General features: G+C 39.0%; 1 protein-coding gene across 2 annotated transcripts in view; it reads right to left on the bottom strand.

Annotated features, from left to right (window-relative positions):
* Window positions 1-1323: 1323 nt before the first annotated feature.
* The window catches only part of LOC117382169 (SH3 and PX domain-containing protein 2A-like), a 64728-nt gene continuing 40331 nt past the window's right edge, over window positions 1324-25720 (bottom strand). The window contains exons 8-14 of one of the 2 annotated variants that reach the window (XM_033979235.2): window positions 12084-12197; window positions 9137-9220; window positions 5621-5738; window positions 5205-5536; window positions 4427-4476; window positions 4191-4310; window positions 1324-4120 (exon numbers count right to left, since the gene is read on the bottom strand). In XM_033979235.2, coding sequence (XP_033835126.1) covers window positions 2216-4120; window positions 4191-4310; window positions 4427-4476; window positions 5205-5536; window positions 5621-5738; window positions 9137-9220; window positions 12084-12197 — 2723 coding nt within the window. In that variant the 3' untranslated portion in view covers window positions 1324-2215. The remainder of the gene's footprint in view (window positions 4121-4190; window positions 4311-4426; window positions 4477-5204; window positions 5537-5620; window positions 5739-9136; window positions 9221-12083; window positions 12198-25720) is intronic. The other variant, XM_033979236.2, reaches the window with a different exon arrangement.

Consider the following 25720-nt stretch of genomic DNA (forward strand, 5'->3'; position numbering starts at 1 on the left):
CAAGTGAACCAAACGCTAATGTGCAGATTAGCGGAGTGCATTTCCAGCCAAGGAAAATCAAAGCCAACTGCAGCACTTATGGTAAGAAATAATAAAAGGGGTGTCAAGCCAAGCAAGTGTGAGCTAATTTATTTGGCTAACTGCATCCAGCTGCTAAAATACTTAAGTTGCATTGCACAGGCAGAGATATAGCCTACGTTCATGTTGGATGTAAACCAATTCACCAGGCTATAAGCAAAAGGCTTCTCAACCGTGAAACCAATTAGAACAACACAAGTGAGCGCCTAATATTACCAGTGATAATGGGCTGTAATTGGCTTGCATTAAAAAGTGTATTATAGCTAACATCCATCTGTACTCAATTCCCCAGATGATGATTTGCTTTTAAATGTCATTTGCAAACAGCCGTGGCAGCAGCAGTCGCACAAGACTCTAGGTATCCCAAGTGGATTGCAGTATTCGCAGTTAGGGACCCACCTGAGCAGCTTTAGGAATATAAGGAATAAAGTACTAGATAGTTCCCACGAGACACCAAAGACATTGAAAAAGCACTTGAAGGTGTAAAAGCATATGGTGCAGAGAGTATGATGGCACAGTGGTTAGCATTTAAGCACTACATTAATAGATGAACCAATTTAATCTGGAGAGGTGAATTAGAATTTTGTTTACTGACTGTGAACCATGACATCTATTATAACCTAATCTAAGTCATTTCATCACCTCTTGTGGATTCAAGAAAACATGCTCTGATTGAATGTAATGGAGGGGTGAGGTGCTGTATTTGTATTTAAAGACTGTGTCATGGTGCATGTCCGAATGTCTTCCACTTTTGCTCACAGCAAGAAGGTCCTTGGTTCAATTCCCAAACGAGATGAGGCCGTTCTGTGTGGCATTTGCAACTCTCTCCTGTCTGGAGGGGTTTCCTCTCTCTGGGCATTCCAGTTTCCTAGGCCCTCAGCTAGGCATTCCTGACCAAGATCCAGGCTGAAAAGAATTTTGAAGTCTTCCAACATAATTCACAGCCAACGTAGCTACAGGTAAGACAGTCTGACAAATGAACGAGCATTTATTTTATGTTTTAGCAGACAAAGGATCATTGTGCTAACAGTAATGACTCTCATGCATATAGCTTGGCTATGCAGTGCTGTCTGCAGAGTTCTAAGCCAATAGTTTACTTGTGTACCCCATCGTGTGAGGCAGTTAAAAGGCCCTTTCATAAAATAAACAATACATTTGCAAAAAACCTCAGATTGGAGACTCCTGAGGGGCAGTCAGAATGTGGTGTTATTAAGTATTATTAACAGAGTCGACCAAGAATAAGAGTTTTATAGATAGTTAAAAAGTGCATTTATTTACTTGGTTCTTTAGGCACATCTGTTAACATCTTTGGTCACACAGTTAACAGGAAACAAAAACAAGCATCACAATTACTGCAGCAGCTCAAAGAGTAATGTTTGTCAAATTTACTGCCCAGCAGAAATTTCAAAATATTATAGGATATAGTTTTGACTATTAAACGTCTCTCTAATGTGTTACATCATTAGAGAACTGAGAATAAATAGTTGCTGAAATGAAGAACCCAAAGATTTGGTAGATTGAGGAAAATACTGCTACAGTTTAGGATGCTCAATTTGTTTCATTACATTGAAAGCGGACACATAAATGGGTAAAATATATCACATAAGGACTGGAATATAAAAACATGCAAACAAGCGTCACACAACACTAGCACAAAAAGCATGCTAGTCAAACATTTAGATGTCTTCATAAAAAGGAGTAGAAAATTGCTTAGTTTAACAGCCCTAGGCATAGTCAGTATAATGGATCCTTTCAAACATGCAGAAAGCTTTAAATGCCTTAACAACTTTATAAAAGGACAGACATTAAAAGTTGTACATAAAAACATTTTCAGACATCTTGTTTCAAGTTAAGGTTAGCCTGATGACAGCATCCATCCCCACTTTCTGCTTTTCTCTTTGGTTTGTTCCAACATCCTCCGACATAACTTCTGTGGCCCTCCATCACAACCACTGCACTTTACCAGATGTCCCACTTCATTAACACTCATAATCTGATCTGGCTGATCGCTTTGGCACAGGTACCGGGAACAGAATCCGTATTTAACACATTTAATGGTCTTCATAAAATAAATGAATCTGTTAAAGTAGTCTTTACACGCATGTTAAAAGAGTTCTTCCAGCTCCGTACATGAGTGCTAGTGCTTCTTCTCGAGGTAATTTGAGGGGACCCATCCTTTCCTTGGTCGGCCATTGTCCAGAACTTTGCAGTACCACCAGCCATTGGGATTCCGTTCCAGAACTTCCAAAGATGTGCCCTCGGGAAATCCCATAGTTTCCTCGTCGCCATGGTAATCCGCAATAGACACGTACACATCCCGTAGATTGTTGTGGATGATGTGCGGTTTTGGTTTAACGGTAGAGATTGGCACAGTATTCTTCTGAGAGCTGTGGCTGAGAGATTCAGAACTACCATTTCCTGCCCTGTACCTGCTCGGAAGTGTGATGTTATTTGGGGTGAGATTCCGAGGTACAGTGCCGAATGAAGCATTCCGGCGCACTGTGGGGCTAGCGCGGGGGTGGTCTGTAGAATTCAAAGACTCATTTCTTCTTAAGGAGCTAACAGGGCTGGGGCCATCCATAATAGGGGCAGATATGAAGACAGACTGGGGCCTGACTACCTGCTGCTGCTTGGTGCCGTTTTGTTTTTTGGATGCACCAAATAATCCTAAAGGTTTGGTGAAGCCACCTGGAGGTTTGGATGGAATAGGTGGAGTGACTTTCTTTAAGTTTTGGTTGATGTTGTTCAAAGCTTGGACTCTTTGCTCATTCTTCTCCAGACTGTTGGACTTGCTGAGACTTTTTGTGGGAGAGCCATCTGATTCTGATCCCACCATCTCATCTTGTTGCCGGATTGGTTCCAGGTAGTAAGTGGGAGCCCAACCTTCATTGTCGCCCCAACGAATGTACCACCAGCCACTTTCCTGCTTCTCCAACACTTCAACCTCCACTCCTGCGGGGAAGCTGAGCTCAGACTCCTGCACTTTTTCATACGGGTCCGTTGTGCGATATTGCATGCACCCTTCCAGGTCGGAGTCACCCCTGCTCCCTTTGGAATAGTTAGATGAAAGATCAGATGTGCTTTGAGAAGAGAAGGAATCCTCAGACGAAACCACAGAAGCTGTTTCAGAATCTTCACCTTTGGATGTCTTGTTGCCGTTTTTGAGTTGCCCTGTTGGACGCAGCTGTCTTCTCAAAGTACTGATATCCATCTTCTCAGCGCTTGGGGATTTGGCCATTTGTGGTTTAGGCCTCACCACTGGTTTGAGTTTGGCAGCCTTAGTGGAAGAGAACTCTTTGTTTTCATCTTTATCTTTCTTTGGCGTGGACTCAGTTGAGGCTGATTTCGGGCTGGACATATCTTCAGATTTAGCAAAGGAACTCCCATTTAAATCAATTTTCAGTTTGCTGCCTGCAGGTCTCCACCCTCCCGATGAAGGTGTATGGTTAGAAGCGGTCTTGCCAGAATCAGACAAAACACTTGTCTTGGAGGAATTTGAATCCCGACTGCACTGGCGTTCTGGGGTCTCTCGGAAGGGCCAAAAGCCGTCATTCTCATAGATACACTCTTTCTCGGCTTCGGCCTCTTGGCTATCTTCAAACGACTCTCCCATCTTGAAGGAGGCACTGTGGAGAGAAGATGCTGGGGAGGGCTTTGAAGAAAGTTGAGATCCTCTTTCAGAAGAAGTGTCCTCCATTTTTGTATCCACCAAGGACCCTTCTCCTCTCAGAAACTCAAACTCCGACTCAAGGTCTAAATCGCCAATGGCAGGCACATCATATTCTGGTTCTTCGTAGACAGGTCTGCTAGGAGATACAGGAGACTCCGGAGCTTCAGACCCAGGACTGCTTGGAGGTGCGGTCTCCACTGAATCTTGCTTTTTGACAGGGGGAGCAGGAGGAGGAACTTTGGGGCGACACAGAGTGCTTGTTCTGCGGTTCAGATTGGGCTTTTTGCGTTTATCGATGTACGAACATGGGGCCCATCCTTCCTTCTCTCCAATCTGGACATACCACCAGCCTCCTGAATTCTTTTCAATCACCTAAAAACACATGTCAAGTTTGTGACAATTCTGAATAGAATTAAAAATGTTAATCAGGGTTAAGGCTTACATCTGCTTTCTGCCCTCCATTGAAACTGATGCCATCTGATATACAGGACTGGAAATCTGCAATGGTGTAGTACTCTGCCTCAACTGTAGGGGCCTCTGGTGGGGAGGGCAGCTGGAATCCCTAAATACAAATAGTATACGAGATAATTATAAACAGAATCACTCAACACAGTATTATGCAATAGTATATTGTTTTATTGATACTGGGTAATACACATTTGAACAATTTGAACTTACCAATGTGGCGTCTCTTCGTGGGGGAGGTTTTTGCCTGAGAACTGGAGATCCTATAAAACACAAATGATACATGAGTTGTTTGTTTAAATAGTTTCACATTTTAAGTCAAAAAGAGTTATGGCTTACTAAAAACTTGCTAAACTAAGTATTAGTGTGCAGTGTGTAGATTATTCCAACATGTTGATGTATTTATTATTTGCCAGGTCATCTGCGTACACAAGTGGAACACAAATGTCTGTCAGAATATCGACTTATCGTCCAATTAATGATAGAGGGAACAATCGTTTTTGTGGTCAATATTTATCGTTCTTTATACGTGTGGGGGAGTTTTTGTTATTTTGGTGGACTGCAATAAGAATTTATCTAAAGTGGGTTAAATAAATAACTTCAGTAACACAAAACTATGTGCTAAAATGTTTAATTCTAATTAATTTACTGCAGCTCATGCTTTTAATGATATAGCACATATAGAATCATTTTTGGGAATAATCCTGCTTTAGGTTTATTGTTACAAAGGCAAACCAAGTTAAAACTTTGAAAATATTGTACAGCCTTGCTATTAGCGATCATACTGCCATGCTAGACATTGCACTATATTTGAATAATTTATGACTGACCTCTAAATGATTATACATGCCTTTGTACTGTTAACACTGCTGTAATATACACTATCTTTAGTATGTTCCAATTCAGATCTTCACATTTCAGTCGATTTGTAATTCAGCTCTGGATTCAAGTTACTTGGATTCAACAGTTACTTAGCATTTAGTGGCCTAACCTATCTCCACCCGATGAGGAGCGATGCGAGCAATAGCAGGTGAAGCTGGCTCAGTTTTGGTTTTGGCCTCCGATTGGCTGTTGCTGGGGCTGGACTCGGGACAGGGCATGGGGAGGCTGATCTCCTTCTTGGCCACCTGGGGGCTCTCTGGGACCCCTTCAGTCTGGATGTCCTTCTCGTTGGAGGTCTTCTTGTTGAGCAGGTTGCTAATCTCCATGATGTTACCGATGATTTCCACCGGACCTGTAGCTGGCTTCTTGTTACGCGGGCTGAAGTCATCTTTCACTTTTTTCAGGTAAGAAGCCGGAGCCCAACCCTCCTTGTCCTGGTATCTGTAAAAAACAATGACACATGTTGCATTCAATACAGCGATAAGTTTATGATAGAAATATTGTTTCAAATTGTATGACACTTACCTGATGAACCACCAGCCTTCAAGGTTTTTTTGAATGACTTCCACTATGACCCCTTTCTCAAAAGCAATTTCATCTTTGCCCTGACTGGAGTAGGCCTGCACCGTTACGTACTTCTCTTCTGTCAAAAGTATAACAACAAAAATCCCATTTAAGTTTTAGTACAAGGCGAAGACATCTGGGTTGTAACTCTATAAAAGTCAGCAATGAAATATGAGTATAAGATATAAATAGAGAAATAGAAATATGTCAAATTTACATGCAGAAATATGTTTTATGTAATTATTCTGCTTTTTGCTTTATTGTAATTATTTTATGGCATATAACTAGTGGATGTGTATCTCTTCTTCAGTAGTAGATAAAGCATGTCTGAGTTATTGTTCTTCCTGGCAGTGCATCCACCAGCTGTAGCAGTAAAAGTGCTATGTGTGTAAAAGGCTCCTTGGCGAACACTCTTGAATCAGTTTTGCCAGTAAAATTTTATGAAACAAAATCCACTTTATAACCGAGTCGATACAGATAGTAAATATCAGGTTGAGATTAAAGCTGGATATGCAATAACTATACGTGGATTGTCATAGATGTAGCCAATTGCAAATGGCATCTTTAAGTTTTAATTAACAGTTTGTTATTGTTTATATGCAAAAGAATGTATTTCACTTGCTTGTATTTGTAGTACTGGCAATAGCCACAAGTGAAACTGGCAACAGTGGAAACAGTCATGTTTCCTGTTTTTGAAGTTGTACTTTTATACCATGTAAAGCTGAGAAAACGTAGTTGAATTTAAATGTAATTATTCAGTCAATTTTGTACTTTGGCTAAAATGAAAAGTAGTATGTGGAAAGTCAGAATATATTTGACTACTACTGCTGCATCTACAGCTACTCCAACTACTACTACTACAACTACTACAACTACAACAACTACAACTACTACTAGAACTAGTAGAACAACCACTACAGCTACAACTATTACTACTACCACTACAATTACTACAGCTGTTACAACAACTACAACAACACTACTACACATACTACTACTGCTACTACTGTTCACAAACTAGAATCAAGCTCCTTTGCAACAACTACTACAGCTGTTACAACAACTACTATAACTACAACTACTACAAGGACCACTACTACAACAACTACTACTACAGCTCTTACAACAACTACTATTACTGCAGCTACTACTACTACAACAACTACAGCTACAACTACAACTACAACAACTACTACTACTACTGTTCACAAACTAGAATCAAGCTCTTTTGCAAAATTAAAAAAGTATCATATACATGTTTTTTTTATATTTTTCTGCAGTTCTGTCAAACATTACACGATGATATTACATTACATTTATGTGCTTATTATGACTAAACCATTATGTGACTATAACTAAAATGCAACCAGTGTATACGTTCTGTTTTCTGTCCTATTTTCTCTGATGTGTTCATTATGACAAGACTGACGCTGTCCTTGGCCTGGTGACAGCCAGCATCCCCTCTATACACGCCACATAATTGAGCTCCTGCTGATTTACACATTCCCACAAGGCCAAAGGGGCAGCGCAGAGACACCGCTTCCTGTCATTACTGCCCATTCCTGGGTAAACAGAGACAGCTCACGGAGAAGAGGTGCGTTCAAAGCCCAGCCCAGAGGAACCGAAAACGTGGCGCCTTACTTCCAAAACCTCCCTCCCAGTTCGGTCAAGCAAAAGTCAATTTGTCTTGGAGCTAAGTAGTGTGTGTGGGATGGCATTTCCCTTGTACCAGCAAATCTCCAGTCTGCTGCATGTGCATAGAATATTTTAGTGCACTTTATTTTTATTTTTTCTTAATCTTCCGGACTTTTTTTGTTCCGGCTGGTAGAACGCTTTTCCTCCAAGCAGCCTCTTTCAAACAATCTCCAGTGGTGCAGTGAAGGGAAACTTTGAATCAGATGCTATGCTAACCACAACATGCATCGCCGGCATCACAGTTATAACGGATTTCTGTGCAGTCAGCAAAACATCACTCATATTTTTTTCTTTTTTTTTTCTAGCACAAGGCAGTGTTTCAGGCCCAGGGTGGAAACAGCTTCAGTCCAGAGAGGTTTTCTAGGAACGCCTGCCAAGCACAAAGTCTGTGTTGAACTCAATAGCCTATCTGCGCTCCCCCTGTCAAATGTCCAAGCAGAGTCTTATGTGACGAAAAGAGCCTTGGACTTGATAAGAACATCTGTGAGACCAAATGACTGCAATTATCCTGCTGAGAATAACAAGATTGTTTGAGGATTGTTTCATTTTGAAGAAATGTGCAGCAAGCCAAAACGCTGTTGTTCAGAGAAGATTCAGAGTAGAGCATTTACTTGAATAATTTCTTCAAATTGCACTAGTAGTTTTCTAACACAATACTTTTTACTCCTATTCCAATCCGATGTAAATGATTTGGTTCCTCTTCTGATTTAAACATTTCTCTTTCTAGCACCACATCTTCAGATAAAGATCAAGATTTAGCTTTTAAATCGTTTGTGGTATATCTTTTGAAAATAACAGATGTTGCGCTTTATTTATTTTTTTATTAGTCCTTTGAGTAGTAGTTTCCCCACATACTTTTTGTACTCTTACTTGAGGTATATCTTGGACCACTACTCTGTACTTCTACTTGAGTTAAATTATTCCAACATACTACTACTACTCTTACTTTTTTGGTTACTTTACTTAACGCACCTCTGTTCTGTTTTATACGCCTCAGTTATCGTTCTACTTCATGCTACATTCATTTAACTCATTTACCACGTTGAAAGCAATACTTCAGATCTTTGTGGAAAATAAAATCCTATGGTCCTTTTCAATTCAGTCAAAGTAACATGTAATATGAGTGCACACAGCATTACCTAGGCCTGCTTCATCAAAGATTTTAAAAGCATTTCATAGCCAATCCCATTCAAGCCAAAATCAATGCTGAAGGATCGGCCTGTATGAAAGTATCCAAAGGGCGCCTGAGGACTGAGGAGTGGATCTTACAGATGATGAAATGGTTGAATTAAGATTGAGGTCATGCTAATCAGGCTGAAGCTTATACTCTAACAGTAACATCGTAATAGTAGTAATAGTAGAATAATTACTCATTTCAGCATTTCATAGTCTAAAACGATAGCTATGCAGTCACTGTGTAAATCGCACACAAACACGTACATTTTAACTCAAATTATTGGATTTATTGAGGTGGATTTTTCATTTAAAGGGCTCGTACCTAATTTTGAACCATGACTAAAGAACTACTTCAATATGAACACGCTCTGATGTCGAACTATGACAAAGAAACACCTGTCAGGGATAATCACAGGCCGTTGTTACTGTTAAAAGCCTCTAAAAGGCGATTGTTTTTTCTTATTCCTGAACTACTACGACTGCTGCTACGTGATGATGTTACAATATGAAGACTACACACATGTTTGGAAGCACACATGGTTAGCTGAACATAAGACAGTGTGAGTAGACAGATGTGATTTGGTTAAAATTTGTTATCTGCTTCACCTCGGCTCTGCTGCCTGCTGATGACCCCGCCCAGAGTCCACCTGCGGTCCAGCCTCTTCAGATGGGCCTTGTGCCTCTTTGGGACTGACACACGTGGACACCAGACGTAAACAAACACAGCATGGAAGACACACACACACACACACATGTTACAGGACGCACAACACACATGGATCCAAAATGGCGTCCGTGTGATGATTAGCCACACAGACTCATGGGAGATTAGAGGAACAACATGGAGGTTGGCGGAAGTGGGAGAGGATGGGTGAACAGGTGCACGGGTGAGTGCAGGTTATAGAGGAAGTGTTAAAGACATTCTGTGTGGTTTTTAATTAGGAAGCTGTTTGGCATGGTTTTCTCATCCTACAGCATCTGGCACACACATTGCGTCTGCGGGGATGCCACTCAATTAAAAGAGCAGATGGGAAGATGGCTAAGTTAGAAGGAAGACGTTTTTTTATCTAATTTTGGAGCTAAAATAGGGTTGTTTTTCAGTGAACATAAATATAACTTGAAAGTTCAAACGTAGGTGTAGAAAAGTGGCCAAAGCATTTAAATCTGTTGAATTAAGATATTAAGTCAATACTATAACATTTTTTTTTGTAATTTTTATTTTATATAGTTACAGGGTTCATTATTATACCAAATACAGTCACACATTTTCTTTCTTTTTTTCATTTTTTTCTTTGAAGTTACACACAAACAGAACTTTATACATGAGAGAGAAAGAACCAGTGAGCCAGTGCACCAATAAATGTACTTTTTTTTCAAAATTATTCAAAAAATATATTTAAAAAAAACAACATACTTGGATCAACATATGATAAAAAAACACAGATAAATAAATCAAAAAACATAAAACATATAGGGGTCAATATTTCATTTTTTGTGAATAATAATAAAAATAAAAAATAAAAAAAATAATTAAAAAAAAGTACATGGACAACACAACTTAACAGCTATAAAATTAAGCCAAAAATAATTAAGGATACATTGCCAATTCTGTAATGTGTAAATCTTGTTTGTTAGCTGAACATGTTACAGATCAAATCATTAATTCTTGGTGCTTATCTACTGTATTTTTCTCTCTTTTGCTTTATTTCAAATGCTAAATGTGGCAGTGACCTGGCTCAACACATGCACATTATGGGCTGGCTCAAACATAAGACTAAACTTCAAAAGGTCAAATCTGATTAAATGACTCAAGTGCAACGCCTTAGCCTGCACTCTCCATACAGTCTGTGAAATGTTTTATGAATCTATCTGCCTTCAAGCCTAAACATTGGATTTATTGTTCTGTCAAATAAAAGCAAAACTAGGCGGGGGCCTCCTGCTTACTCTGCAATATGGAGAAAAGGTTTACATTTGCAGCTTTCAGCAATTTCCGAGCTTTTGGGGCGAAGTGTCATGAAATATGAAGGAATTCCTCTCCTGCTATCGAGGGGTGAGGACCACAAGACTGACAAGAAGATGTTTTATGAGTTTTATGCCATTCTCTCCACTGGCTAGACACATAAACACTAATTACACTGACGTATTCTGTTTTCTTCCCAAATCGACACTGACAGCCAGGTTCACTATCTCCCCAACAGTTGATAGAAGGGCCTGGGTGTACTTGGTCATACATTTGTCGTGTGGAAATCCCTGGTGGAATGATGTATTGCGTGTAAAATAGTGGTTTCAACAAATTGTGAAACTGTAGCTATTCTGAACTCATAAGATATACAAGGCCAATGGGATTTACTATTGTTACAGCTAGCATAAAATGTACAGTAAAAGATAAGCTGGCCACGCTGCTGGAAAATCTCAATGTTTGTTTGGAATGGGGATATAATTATTTTCGTACTCAGAGTTGGTTGGATTTTTCCATAACACAATGCAGATACGTTAAAACAATAGAATCCTTTGAGGAGTTTGACATATTTTTCAGTTTGGCTAATGTTAAGGAAGAATCAAGAGTATGTGATATAGTGATTCGTATTGACATGCATTTCAATATTTTTGGCGTATATGTTGACAGTCGACAAGCAAAGGAATATGTGTTTTCTATCAAGGTTTGGAAATAGCTGATAAATGAAAAATGTGTAGTTTTATTCAATCTTACTCTGGCAACTATGAGCCTCTGGCAGAGTGCATCTGTCAAAGAAGCACCCTGCATTGTTGTTTGGGTGGTCTCATAAGCTGATGTTCTGTTTTGGTTCTGTACTGATGGTAAAATTATGTTTGCCTACTCCTGTTATGTCACCCATCTTGGCAACTCCGATCCAGAACACCCGCCTATATTTTGAAATATTAAAAGGATTGAATCCATGCTTGGCTGTTGCTCATGTCCAAATATGCATTATCTGAAAAGTAAATTGGTAATGACATCCTTTTGATAGTTTTTTGGCTTCTATGTTGACATGCCATGCTGTCCTCAAATCTGATGTTTTTCGTATAGACGTTTGGATTCTGTTCTGACTGTTGGCCTTTAAAATCTACTGCATTAGCCACTATAACGGAGCCTTCTATGGCAGTACCACACAAAACAGCATGGCAAATATTTCTTTCATTAACAACTCGTATAAGTTAATGATAAATTAGCGAAAATGCATATATTTTGTGTCCTGCTGGCTGGTCACACATGGTTCTTTCATGAGCTCACGTGGGCCAATAGTATCTCCAAGCCTTATACAGTGCATTAGTATACAGAATATACAGTTTGCAGTGGTTTCGCGGTCTAGCGCTCCTCCCCTATGTTTACCGAGGCCTGAATCTACACTAAAAGCAACTTGTTCAGACCAGCTAGGGGTAGAAAAGTAGAGCTCAAGGTGAATTTGTTGCATTTTGTCACAGATTAGGGGTGCACTAGACTAGAGGGTTGGGCAGTGTCTGTGTGGCTGTCTTGTCTGCAGTGGGTGGGTAGGTTGGTGGGGGGTAATATAAATGCGATTTGAAATGGGTTTACCTTCTCCAGATTTTGAGGCACCAAGCTCCAAGTCATCACGAGTGCCGCTGTGGGAGTTCAGATAAGTGGCGGGGACCCAGCCCTGCTCCTCTGCGGTGCTAACGAACCACCAACCTGCACACACGTGAGAACGAAGTTAGATTACAGGTATATTCAAGAAAGAAAAAAACAAAAACAGAAAGTGACCGTCAAAGAAAGAAGCTGAAACTGAGGTTATACTTAGGAACACTTCAGTATAGAAATTTCCATGATCAGATAATGACAAAGTTGTTTAAAAAATAATGCTTATGTTTGTTGGATCAGACTCTGAAACAACACTTAAAATACTGTATGTTTTTTTAAAGTTGCACTATACTTTTCTGCCATGCTTGTTACCATGGAAATCTTATTAACTTGCCTATCTTGGTGGAGACAAGCAAATAATAATATCAGGCCACATTACAGGTGAGATATTTCTCCTTTGAGCAATAATACACAAGAATTAAATAAATGTAAGACATGACAGTTTAATATTGTGGATCATTTCAGGGAGTGGAATATCATGAAAATGGACACAGGCAGGTGACCAACCAGAACAGTTACACAGCCCATCTTGAAAGAAAAACCCCTAAACCATCAAGATTTGAAATCCAGTCCAGTAATTAAGTACATGTTGCTGCACTGTTGCATAATAAAGATCAAAATCAGCAATAAGAAACACAGTCAAGTGCTTTTGAAATTCTCCTCAGTTCAAAAATCGATTTGGAAGACTCAACTCGGACATGGAAATAATTGAAAAAAGTCTGACAAAGCAAAAACAGCAGGGTATGGTGAAACTCTGTAAACTCTATACAAGACTGAAAATCAAACAAATCTTTCCATCTGATATTATTTTTGAGATACAATCCAAACCCAAATATGTATAAGGGGCCTTGAGGAAGACCAAAGTGCAGACTCAAGCTGTTTCATTAGAGAAGAGGACGCAGAGGATACAACTAAACATATGCAGACGATTCGCCGTGGCAACCCATGAAAGAAAAGACCCATATATACGGAAAGCCCCATGAAAAGTCTATAAGCTGATGATGCTTATGTATTTACTTGTCACACCACATCTAAATCTAGTTTAAATTATGCCTTGAGATTGACAACCTTTTGCCTCTATCACTGAATATAATTTCTCTGTTTGTAACTTGACACCTCTTTTCATCTCTCTGTGATGAAACAAATAAACACAAGAATGTAAACAGCATAATTGTGCTGACTCAGTGAGTACGGCTTGAGTGTGGGAGCCAGGATCTAAAGTGGAAACACTAGCTGGAGGTCTGTGCAAATGTGCTTTTCATCAAAATGAGCAGTGACTTCAGTCGAGTACAGAAAATATGATGAACTGTCAGTGGCCAAACGTTTTGTGTGCAATGATACAGATGATTTCAATTGGTTTCTTTGGGCATGACGGCGTCGCTCCGAGGGTTATGACAAAAGTCGAGATGAAAATGTTGCAATGCTTGAAATAAGAGTCAAAATAAGCCAGTGAAAATACATTCTATAAGTTAAAGGCCTGGTATTATACTGACTCCTCCGTATTTTTAAAGCTCCTCTGTGTAGCTTTTTGACAAAAAATAGACTAAAATAAAAGCATTTTTAAATATGTTTTTATTGCACTGAAACAGTAAGAAAAACACATGTCTTTAAAGTGCGTGGGCTTGCACCTCCACAAATCTGACTCTTATTTGGCTTGGAGGATGGCCTTCTCTGGGTTATTTCCATGGACATGTTGTATGTTGTTCCTTTGAAATATTCTCCATGGTGATATAGTTTATGCCATACTGTGGAATATATAAAGTATAGATTCAACTTTCTATTTTTGTGGAATCGTTCAACAGATGTGCCACCTTCAGAAAGTTGCAGTTTTGCTTTAAATTCCATACAAACTCTTAGTACCCTGTGTTGAAAACAACTGGCTCTTCTACATTTTAAAACCATGACAGGGTTGTCTTTATTTGTTTCCATACACATTATTCTCTGTTACACAATGAGACATACCAGTGTTATATTGCCCGAAGAGATAGTAAAAGCCTGAATATGTTTACTATAGGAGTCCATAGGAGTTTTAATGAGAAAAAGGCAAAAAAGGGTAGTACTTAGCAAGAAACCCCATTGACAAAGCTGGCAGGAGACTGAGCACAGCAGTGGCACACATCTTATTTGTTGTGGTAACAGAAACACAATATGGCTGACAGCTGTAGGGACAGGCCATAAAGAAGCTATGGCTGTTCCGTCACACTTTCACACATGGACCGCAGCAGAGTTTACATGTCTCCACTGTACTGTGTTTACGACAACATCAAAAAGAAAAAAAATAAATATACTGAACAATATGAGGGATATAGAAGTAAACAGGACATAATGGCTAGCTTTATTTTGGCATTTGTGGCTCAAGCTGCTGGTGTCTATACTAATACTGTGACTGAGAAACAACTCCACACAGAAAAGCTTGGATGGCCCCCAAAAATGTCTTCTACAAAATGATTCAAATAAGGATCGCTTGCTCCACCAGAATCTCAAACACTGATATATTTAGATCACCCTGTTAGCGTTTATTGTTTTGAAAATGCCGAAAACAACTCCCTTCAGAGAGACATCACATTAGAGTCGCTGTGCATTACCCTAATGAAACTACTGCACAGTGCATCAGGTTTGTCAAGTTGTAGTGTAGTGTTTTGTAACCTGCTTTTGTATATTTATGGAAAATTGTTGTGTGGGAGCATGGATCACGTAGGCTTGTGGGCTGAGAACTGGACACAATTAGTGATAGACCCATCCAGCTTTTACAATTCCAATACCGTTTTCGATACTATGGGTTTAAAAATCTGCCAATGCCCAATATCAGAGCAGAGACTCAACATAATAGTTATTACCTTAAAAACAAAACTACAGTACTGTTTTGTATAAATAAAAGTTCAAAGATTATGAGACGTTCTGGACCAACTGTGACTAGTAAATAGTCTTATTACATAATTTTATATGCCCAACTAGGATATTAGCTGAACTAATATTAAGAAGCTGATATCTGATCCAGCTAATTTTGGCACCGATATCTGATCAGTGCCTCCCTAGACAGAATTGTGCAGCTGAACGGAGGGTTTGAACAGGGCTCAGGAGGGATCACAAGATTACTTAAACATCCATGGATGACATATAAAACCTCTTCAGGAATGTTTTTGATTAGGGAAAGAATTTTGCATAATACCCCCTCTCTAATAATACAATTAATTTACTTGCATAATTAGTGGTTATATTTAAGCTGACATGAAACATAGTATATACAAGGACGCACACCAATATGCCCTCAGTGGTTTTGGTACAGTTCATTGTTAGAAATCTATCCTCAAATTACCATCCATACATATGCACACTGTTCACCAGCGTCTCATCTTTCTAACACACATAAGGGGGGCTGCCAGGAGACCAATCATTTCCCCACTCTACCATTACACTCAAGTCATAATTCCTCCCATCTAACTTATTGATCTGCTCTCCAACATGGCCATGGGTTGTAATACCACTCCGATGTGTCAGCTGCAACCATATTTACCGCCGTAAAAGCTAATGATGGTCGCTGATCCAAGATTTTGATAGCTGGAGATTGTTGCTTGGACGAGTGCCTATCTGTCCACTCAGTGTAATTGTACTGGAAAGGAAGTGCTGACCGACTGAACGTATTAACACTGATGTCAATGGGGTGTGTAAATATAAGATATGTTTAACTGAGTGATTTACTTCCAAACACTTTACAAAACACATGTATGGATATATGGAGTGTGAGTACTGCTGACTTTCAGAGCACATCAAAACATTTTATGGTGACTATAATATGTAATGGAGATGAGGGAAAGTAACAGTATTAGTATTAATATTAGTACTTTTTGTTGTAATACAGAAAGTTCTCGTTCCTAGTCAAAGGAGCCACTTCAATATTTGTCATTTTTCCTCACAAATCTATAAAGGAAATCCTAGTACTGTTAATACTTACGCAAACTTTTCCTAATTTTCTTAGTTCCTGCTTTTGGGACTACTTTTAATAGCATCTTACTACTGCTAATTCTACTATTTCTAATGTCGTTGGTGGTACTATTACTAACTAACCATTACTATTACTATTATTTTCCAACTAAACAAGCCGCAAAAGTCCTATCTACCAAAATATATACAATTTGCGCTTTCCATCTTTATTCCTAAAATGTGTGTTCACCAAAATAGAAACATTAGCTCACTTACAGCATATAAATAAATGGGACAAGTTCAGCCTTAAGTCACCTGTCAAAACTGCGGAGAAACTTCAATATTTGTTGCTACTATCACATATCCAAGTTGGAGAAAATGACACTGTAGCTCAGCCGACAGCCAACTGCTATAGAAATAAAAGCAAATAGAGGTTCGCAGAGTATAGGAATGTAGTCTAATTTGGAGCACTTGGCCCATGCACTGTCACTCCACAAGTCGGAGTGGATATATTGTTGGAGGGGTGTTTTTCTCCATATGGCAGGTGCTTAGGCTGACTTCACCCAACCTCAAAGGAGCCAATAAAACAAGACCACAATGTGCAGCCATTATGCAGGTGCTGAGGTGCCAACTGGGAGTATGTGCAAAAACAACTACTGGCATACGTCAGAGTATTTATCTATAGGTGATAGGAATGTCAAAAGGAACAAAAATCAGACCAGATCAATTCTAAAACTGGTATCGAAACTAGCTACTCGTTTGATCAGGTATCCATCAAAAAGTCACATTCACAGGACAGAAATTAGCCTAATGGCTTTAGAATGATCTTGAGCTGCATCAGAACAAGTACTGTATTTTCCAGACTATAAGTCACACTTATTTTTAGTTTGTCCGGGGGTGTGACTTATACTCAGATGCGACTTATATGTGAAATTATTAAAATAAATAATTTCACAACTTTGTTACTGTCACACTGACAACCGTGCGAGGGCACTCCTCTAGGATAACAGCCACGTGGAAGCGGTGCTTCATTTACCTTCGGAGTTGGCGGAGTTGTTCAGAAGCAACACCGAGGATGAAAAATTCAATGGATTTAGTGATTTAGAGTGAGATCCAGAGTAAACTTGTTGTTGCTGTACCAGACACGTGTTCAGTTCTGTCTGTGCTTCATGTAGCTAAATAAATATAAATGTGTACCGTAAATTTCGGATTATAAGCCGCTACTTTTTTTCCACGCTTTGAACCCTGCGGCTTTTACAGCAGTGCGGCTTATATATGGAATTTTACTGGATAACGGACCCTGGGGGGCGCTCTCTAGCTGTAAACGTAAAAGTGAGACAGACGTGGGGAAAGATTCTGCTCTGAAGAATTCACTAGTTTTGATTTTGAACGATCATTTTGCGCATCACGAAATGGATATGATGCAGTTTTTAAGATAAAGAAACAGAAAGGAAACAGAGCAGGGGTCGGCCTTTAACACGCAAAGAGCCATTTGGACCCACTTTCCACATAAAATAAAACACTGGGAGCCACAAATACTTTTTGACATCTAAAATGAAGATAACACTGTATAATAACAATAATGTAACGGAATAATGTAGGTTTTATTTTCACGGACAAGCCTTCTACACGTGGCAGATAAATATGGCAAAAACAACTTAAGTGCATAAAAAAATACAACTCACCAAACCGCTGCATCATGCATCGCGCTGATTATGTGATTATGTCTACTCTACTCCGCAGTTTCTTTAAAAAAACAACAAAAAAACTCGTAGCGTATCGTTTAATCCCAGGTGCTTATTCTCCATGTGCCAAAGCAGTTTTGAAGGTTTCATTGCCTTATTTGCTTTTCCCGTATGTTACGTAGAGCGGACTCTGTGCGCGTGAGTCACCTGAGCGACAAACCCAGATTTAGTAGGCATTGTCTGTTAAATTTATCTTTCTTTTTCTTGGAGGTCGTAGTCTCCTCTTCTGGCTCCTCAGTTGTCCTTTTCCCCTTTGTTAAAAAGATCTCCAAAGACTTTTGTTTTGGCTCATTTTCACTCGCTTGTGGCTCTACTTTTGGGCGACATGTCTGATGTGTTATACGTGATACGTCATCGCGGAGACAAGAGCAGATAATATACTTGCTACTACATCAAATAGATTTCTGTGGCGATTTCCAGCAGGATTTTCATGATACATCTACGGACGAGCTTATTAGTGTGTCATTAGGGACGGGCCAAAGTTGCTCCTGACCCCTGTGCGCACAACGTCTGAAAATCAGGGCTCTTTACGCAGGACTGAGCTGTGTCTGTGTTAGTTCCCAAGCCACGCAGAGCCGCAGTATGAGGCTGAAAGAGGCGCATACGGCTCCGGAACCGCGAGTTGCCGACCCCTGAAATAGAGCCACTGCACGTGAGCTCGACATCAATGAATCCAACTTGGTCAATGTAAAAAGACGACAAAAGTTTTCAGAGGAAATAAAAGCAGATTTTCCGTGTTGGTGCAGCTTTATTTTATAAACCTGCAGATGTGTTCATCCCGTGTTGTTGTCGTGTTGGTGCCAATTTTCAGGCACAGTTTAAAAAAAAGCGTGTCGGTGCACCGTCTTTCTGTGTAAATATCTCATGTTACAATATGAAAACCTGCGGCTTTTATTCAGGTGCGGCTTATATATGTACAAAATTGATTTTCTCTTCAAATTTAGCTGGTGCGGCTTATATCAAGGTGCGCTCTGTAGTCCGAAATTTACGGTAATGTTAGCGTGATGTACTGATATTCAGCCTGTTGTTCTCTATTTTATTGTTATTTATATAACTTGCTTTTAAAGATCAAATATCTGTTCTTGGGCTCGGATTTTGTAAAATAAATTTCCACAAAAAATGTGACTTAGCCCAGTGCGACTTATGTTTTTTTCTTCATTATTATGTATTTTTTGGCTGGCAGGACTTATACTACTGAGCGACATACAGTCTGGAAAAAATGGTATAAGACACATAGACTAGTATACACCCATGGACCACTCTGGAACCTTCCTGGACACTGAGGGATCATACAGATATAAGGACACATGGGAATAGAAAACATTTGATGTTGAAAATGACATTCTACTTTTTTGTATTGTGAGAACATTTGATGTTGAAAATGACATTCTACTTTTTTGTATTGTGAGAACACCAATAAGTGATACTATTTCTTCACAATAAAAGCAATATCTGCAACACTGGGTAATATAGCAAGCAGAATGATTATTCTCATAACCTGTGTAACTTGTTTTTTGAATCTATATCTTAGTGCTTTATTGGACTAACCATTAGGTAGAGATGTTTTGTATATACTGCAAGAGAAGCTTGTTGCATGGATGCCAAAAATAAACTGATAGAGAACTGGTGAGGTACATCAATGCTTATTATTATACAAGGCCATTCTATGAGAAACAAAAATAGTTGAGTTGTTTTTTTAAGTAGTCACAAAGAGTCTTGATACATACAATACACTGGCTTGATTATAATCACTTAAAACAAGATTACAAGGTTAACAGCATTGGTTTGTTTAACTAACTCCATCATTAGTTTAATTCAACAATAGTCAGGCATAAAATTTTAAAAGATTCACAAGGGAATGGTTATTATTAACTTATAAATGCATGGATAGTATAAATTATACTGTAGATAAAATGGAAATTTATAAATCAGTCAGAAAGTAAATTCAGAAATCCATTTTCATACATTTATAATGCATCAGATTTGCAGGCAAGGTGTATTTATGTGAAGAGATGGTTTAACGCCAATGTTTCCGAGACGTATTCGTGTCCTTATATACCTGCCATCTGGAAACACCATTAGGTTTAGCAGCCATTCCTTATTTCTCAATGTAATCAACAACAGCCTCTTCTGTGAGGCTAGAACCTGGATTTCCGCCATTTGGGGTTTTTCCTACGTTGACAAGGAGACCAATAAAACAAACTGCAGTAATTGTATACATATAAAAGTATATCAAATAGGGCACAACGGGTATGTTGAAACAGAGCATGACAGTGCAATGAATCTCTCTGTGTGGTACTTTTAAAGGGGAAATTTATCATAGACCGTAGATTTAAGTTGGCCTTACGGGCCCTAATCCAGTATAGATTTTTATAACATTGGCTCCTCATTAAAAGCATACCTTATTTTATGCATGTTTGAGTAATCGCGTATTTAGGCCGTCTCCCTGTCAAGAGCTTTCTTGCATCTATAATTGATTTAAACAAGCCTTTTGGTCATTATTTTAAGTTAAAAAACATGATACATGAAATACACTTTGAAAACTACTTTAGCTATTGGAGTGCTCTCCGCTGTCACTAGTTGGAATGAACAATAAACAATAAATAAATGAAGCCATTAGGTGACTGCTGTGCTAATAGAGCTATGAGTCTGACCACAGAAAAGCTCAGAATTGTTGGGTGATGTTTTATGGACTGGATTCTACCTGCTGTGTGACTTTCTGTGGAAAGTTGAAATGTGATTATTTTGTGCTCAGAGGGGACCATTTTGTAAAGAGTAAATGAATAAACTAAGAAATATGAATTATAAAAAACAATTTTATAACAAGATTAAATAAAAAGTTAATTTTGCATATCTTAAAACAAGCATGATGTCATCCAGTGGTTCCCTGCATTTTTTAAATAAACGCTCCTTCACCTGACTCATTGTGATCATTTCATCTCTGAAATCGTGTTCCTTAAAATGCATCACTATTGTTCTATTGCTTTTAGCCTTATCTAAACTGATTTACTTCCTGATCAAACCAGCAAAGGGCAATTCTTTTAAATTGACTAGTTTAAAACTACAAAATACTGCATAAAATTGGACCATAAAGGAGGTTTTGGACAAATAATAGAAGCACAAATTCAGCAGTTTTTTTCTTCTCATGATGAGGAATGCCGTGGCTCAGCAGTCCGGTCGACATCCAACACTATACACAAAAGAGAGGAAGAAAACGCCATTCATTCCCATAGCTTCTGTATATTAACATTATATCTGGTATCAAAGTCCACACATTTGGACTGGGTTTTCTATTACCTGGGTGGCTCTGGGGAGGAGGAAGGGGGGGGCCTGGGTGCACAAAACGACTTTGAGAAAGTGCTGTTGACCTAAGAGTGAATGTGAAAGGATCCCCTCACACCGAGTTCAATGCAACGTGTGTTCTTTAGATCGGGAGACACAAGACACCATTTATAGACACATGGCCCAGCGCGAGGAGAAAGAAAATGGACCAAGTATTGCAAGGCCAAGTCCACAATTTGACCCCCTCGGAATAACGGTATTACGGTAAGAAATCTTTACAACAAAGATGGTGCTGTTCTGAAGTTAATTTATTACATTAACGTGGTACTGCTTGTCAATGCCCCTGAGTGTTTCCTGGATGTTTGAGCAATCCTGTATTATCCTAACTTCTTCCTTTTTTTCAACGCCCAATCTCATCTGATCTCGGAAGCGAAGTAGGGTTGGGCCTGATTAGTATTTGGATGAGCGACCGCTGGGGATACTAGATGCGATAATGTAGCGGCAGTGGCTCTCGTGCTAACTGTTGTTGTGTCCTCGGAAGACACTTCACTCACATTGCCTAGCATAAATGTGTTGTTTGTGTGAGCGATTGGTGGTGAACGGAGGGGCAGATGGTGCACATTGGCTCACTTTTGTCAGTCTGACCCAAGGCAGCTGTGGCTACATGACATGGAATGAACTGTAAAGTGATTCTGAGCATCTGAAAAAGCTCTATACAACACAAATGCATTATGACTATTATCATTAAATCCTTATACCTCAGAGTAAAGTAATTGTGAATGAGTTGTAGAAGAAATCGATTATGCATGATGGTTCTTTTAAGTAAATGACTAAACATAAAAAGCAGGATATGGTTGAGATTTGAGATAGTCATTAAAACGTCCTATAAAATGCAGAGAGGGAAGATTACTACAACAAGATAATGTGTCTCCCATGTGCCTGTGCAAACTGGGCTTAAAAAGACATTTGGCAGCTCTTTCTATCAGGAGTTAAAGTAGTGTTCCTGGTTTTTCTACAGGAAAATGTGTTCTCACTGAAACTGCTCTTGGTCATTATAGAGAAGATTAACAATCAAGTACAGTGACCTTTACATGGGAGGAATATTGCCGCAATTACAGAGATTTGAACTTTTTAAATGTGATTCTGGTTAAATTAGTTGTACTTTTCCACTTGGGTTTGGGAGACAAAATAAAAAGGTGGTCTCTCAGAAGGACACAGGTGAAGTACTTTTAATGCTTTAATTGCTTTGGAAATTGTTTAGTTGCACAAAATGGTGGAAGGATCCCAGTGTTTAACATGTTGCCGTGCATAGAATAATCACAGCGGTAACACTTTGAGACTACACTAAAACTACTTCCCAACAGAGTACATAAAGGCAACCTGTGTTAATTGCAAGAAAAACTCTATTAAAAACCACAGGGACAAAACTGTAGGATGTCTCAATTGAGTTGCAACACATTTCTATCAGACAAAATACTGAAGTGCAACAGTGAGACTTTCTGGTTATAAAATGTGTTCGTGTCAGGAATATTAAGTAAGAGTTCTGCTTGAAAAAACACAGTCTCAAGCTGGTTAATCAAATATGGATAAATAATATGAGTATGAATATTATGCTTAAGAATGTTAAATGACAAGCAAACAATTAATCTCAAAACCAAACCACCACGTGATAAAAATAATGCCTGTCTGTTATGGTTAAGTTTTGGGAAAAATAAGGAAACTGTAAAAACAAGTGATTTTCATACATTTTTTGTCATGATAACTTTTTGATTGGTCAGTGCTTCTTGGAGTGAGCATAGCATTCAACACCCCAAAAATAAAGCAATGATCCTGCATAGTTGAGGTCCTTTAATTGCATTTGTCGTGCTCATTTATTAGGCACATGATGATACACTAGATGACTAAGATCCAGACACGTACTACTCAGATCATAACACCGTTACCTATAAACTCAGACTAGATTTAGCATTTGTGACTATGCACAGAACTAGCTGATGAGACACTGAGTGGACACGGCTCCTGGACTTCCTGTGTCTGAGCCCCCACCGACAACTGGAGTAACATCATCTGACTCCAGGCCGTAGACATTATAATACCCGGACATTCTTTTTCCATGTGAACAATCCATTCCAGACATCTTGTACATCTGCCATGCCAACACCTTCCTGCTGCACCAATTACACTCTCTAGAAATGCCATTAAAGGAGCACTATGTAACTTTTCTGATGGGTTCTGCCCCCTACTTGTCTCCATAGAGATGTTGATGTACCAGTTTATCTACCTAGCAGTTACTGCCAACAGCTACACCACTTTTTAGTCTGTAAAAATACCAAAGCACTAACATCTCCTTGGAGACATGCAGAATGTGGACCTACCTCCAGAAAAGTTACACAGTTCACCTTTTGGTACTTCTTACTTTTCAGAATCAAATTTTATAAGTTGAGTTTATATGGCATCCTCCGCCCTGGTTAAGTCAGCTGGGTGGGGTATAGATCCAATATGTACAGGGAGGTGTCCAAGGGTCTTTTGGGAACAGTTTGCACTGACCTCACCTCTTCAACACCCACACCTGGTTTTCATCTGACCAGTGGTAGCATAAAATTTCAATTAATACACATGCCATCTGGAGAGAAAACAGGGGGATTTAGGGCACAGCTCAGTCAGCACTGCCATAGAGATAGGGCTGTAAAAAGTATCGAAAGTCAGATACAAATCAATACTTAAAGTAGTATCAAAACTACATGCACATTTGAGCAAGTGTCGATACTAAAAAGTCACATTCACAGAACAGAAATGATCCTTTTTCCTCAATATCTTTAAGATCAGGAGCTGTATACACCCATGGACCATTATGGACGACTGAGGGATTACACAGATATAAGGCCACACGGTAAAAGAAAGTACTATAATTTAATGCTGAAAATCACAATCTAATTCTAAAGAAAGAGTTTTATTATCATTATGGTGTCGGAATCAGTGTTGAGTATCAAATCTATTGCTTAGCATCAAAACAGAGTTCAAAATTTTAGTATTGTGACAACACTACAGTGCAATATTTCCACATGGGACTGCAAACTGTTTTCCCTATTAAATGAAAGGCCAAAGTTGTAAGGGATGTGTTTGTATGGAGCAAAAGGTCTATGGCTAACATCTCTGTAAGCTGAGGAGGCATCCTGGAGTATCCATTAGGCCCATATAATGAACCAACCTCACTCAACCACTAACTTTGGCAGGAAATGGCTTTTTCCATTTTCTCTCTAGGATCTCTCCCCCTCTGCTCTCTCTTTTCTCTCTCCTCTTGCACCAGCATTCTCCCCTTGGCAAGTTCTCATAAAGTAGACAAATAAAAAGGCAGTGATCATGCAGCGAGAATGACGAGGAATCATTAAAACATGTGAGTCTGACGAACCTAAGTGATGCAACTGGATGCCTGTAGTCAAGTCAATGATTTTAGCTAACATTTGAGCTTGGAAAAGAAAATGTGTTGGTTTCTTTAGTATATATAAACTGTAATGGGTGGTAGCACTCTGACCACACAGTTTGCATATTCTCTCCATGTTTGGATAGGCTTTTTCAGAGTATTCTCATTGTCCTGACTGCTAATCAAGATCTATGCTCAAGACTTACAATTGGCCCAACTCTTAAGAGAAAGCACAGACAAAGTAGTTGAAGGATCAGCCAAATCCAAAGAACAAATTTCCTGTCAAGGGCTAGACAATATATCAGTATTGAATCTAAATTGAAATTTGAGGTGCAATCATCAAATTGCAAACACTTCAGTTATTTAGATAAGAGTCCTCTGCTAAGAACAATATATCTTTTATAGAAAAATCTTCTTGTACCTGTCGTTTAGACGTCGGAAAACATGTTTTTGAAATTCAATGGATTCTTGTTGAAGCTAATCAGTTAATGTTTTAGTCAAGTGTTAATGCTGCTGCAGTTTTTACAATATGCACTCTGAACAGAATCCTACTTTTTATGCTTACTACACTAAAAATGGCGTCGTTTTTTTTTTTTTTTTTTTTCAAAATCATCAAGCCCTTGAATAAAATCTAGCGATCGATCGATGTTTTTTTTTTCATGGTCAATGCCGATACCGATTGTTTAGAACCTGAAAAAACAATGATCGATTCGCGTGTTCAAATAAAGCTTTATGTATTCTTTATGTATTCTTTATGTATTCTTTATGTATTCGTTATGTATTCGTTATGTATTCTTTATGTATTCTTTATGTATTGTTTAGGCAGCTGGTTGGCCGAAACCAAAATTCGGCTTCTGCTAGAGATTTAAGGCCGATAGCAGTTACGCTACAAATATTTTCAACAGGTTGCCTCAACAGCTGCAACTCCAGACTAGAGCCCACCTGTGGCCTTATTCTGAAAAAACCCAAAAGTGATCAAGACAAATGACAATACCGAACCATATATAGTTCCCTCCACCAGCAGAGAAAAACAGTGAGAGCAGCACAGTGGAAAATCCTGTTGGCGGGCCCAGGACAGAGAGGTGGAAAAGTGGAAAGCTGAGCTAGCGTATAGCTCTGACCTAGATTCAGTGGCCTATCCAAGGCATATATTATCTAATCCAAGGTAAGGAAAACTCAATAAGTGCAATGGGCCACAGTATGGA

The sequence above is a fragment of the Periophthalmus magnuspinnatus genome, chromosome 15 (genome assembly GCF_009829125.3).
Source record: "Periophthalmus magnuspinnatus isolate fPerMag1 chromosome 15, fPerMag1.2.pri, whole genome shotgun sequence".
Classification (NCBI taxonomy): Eukaryota; Metazoa; Chordata; class Actinopteri; order Gobiiformes; family Gobiidae; genus Periophthalmus; species Periophthalmus magnuspinnatus.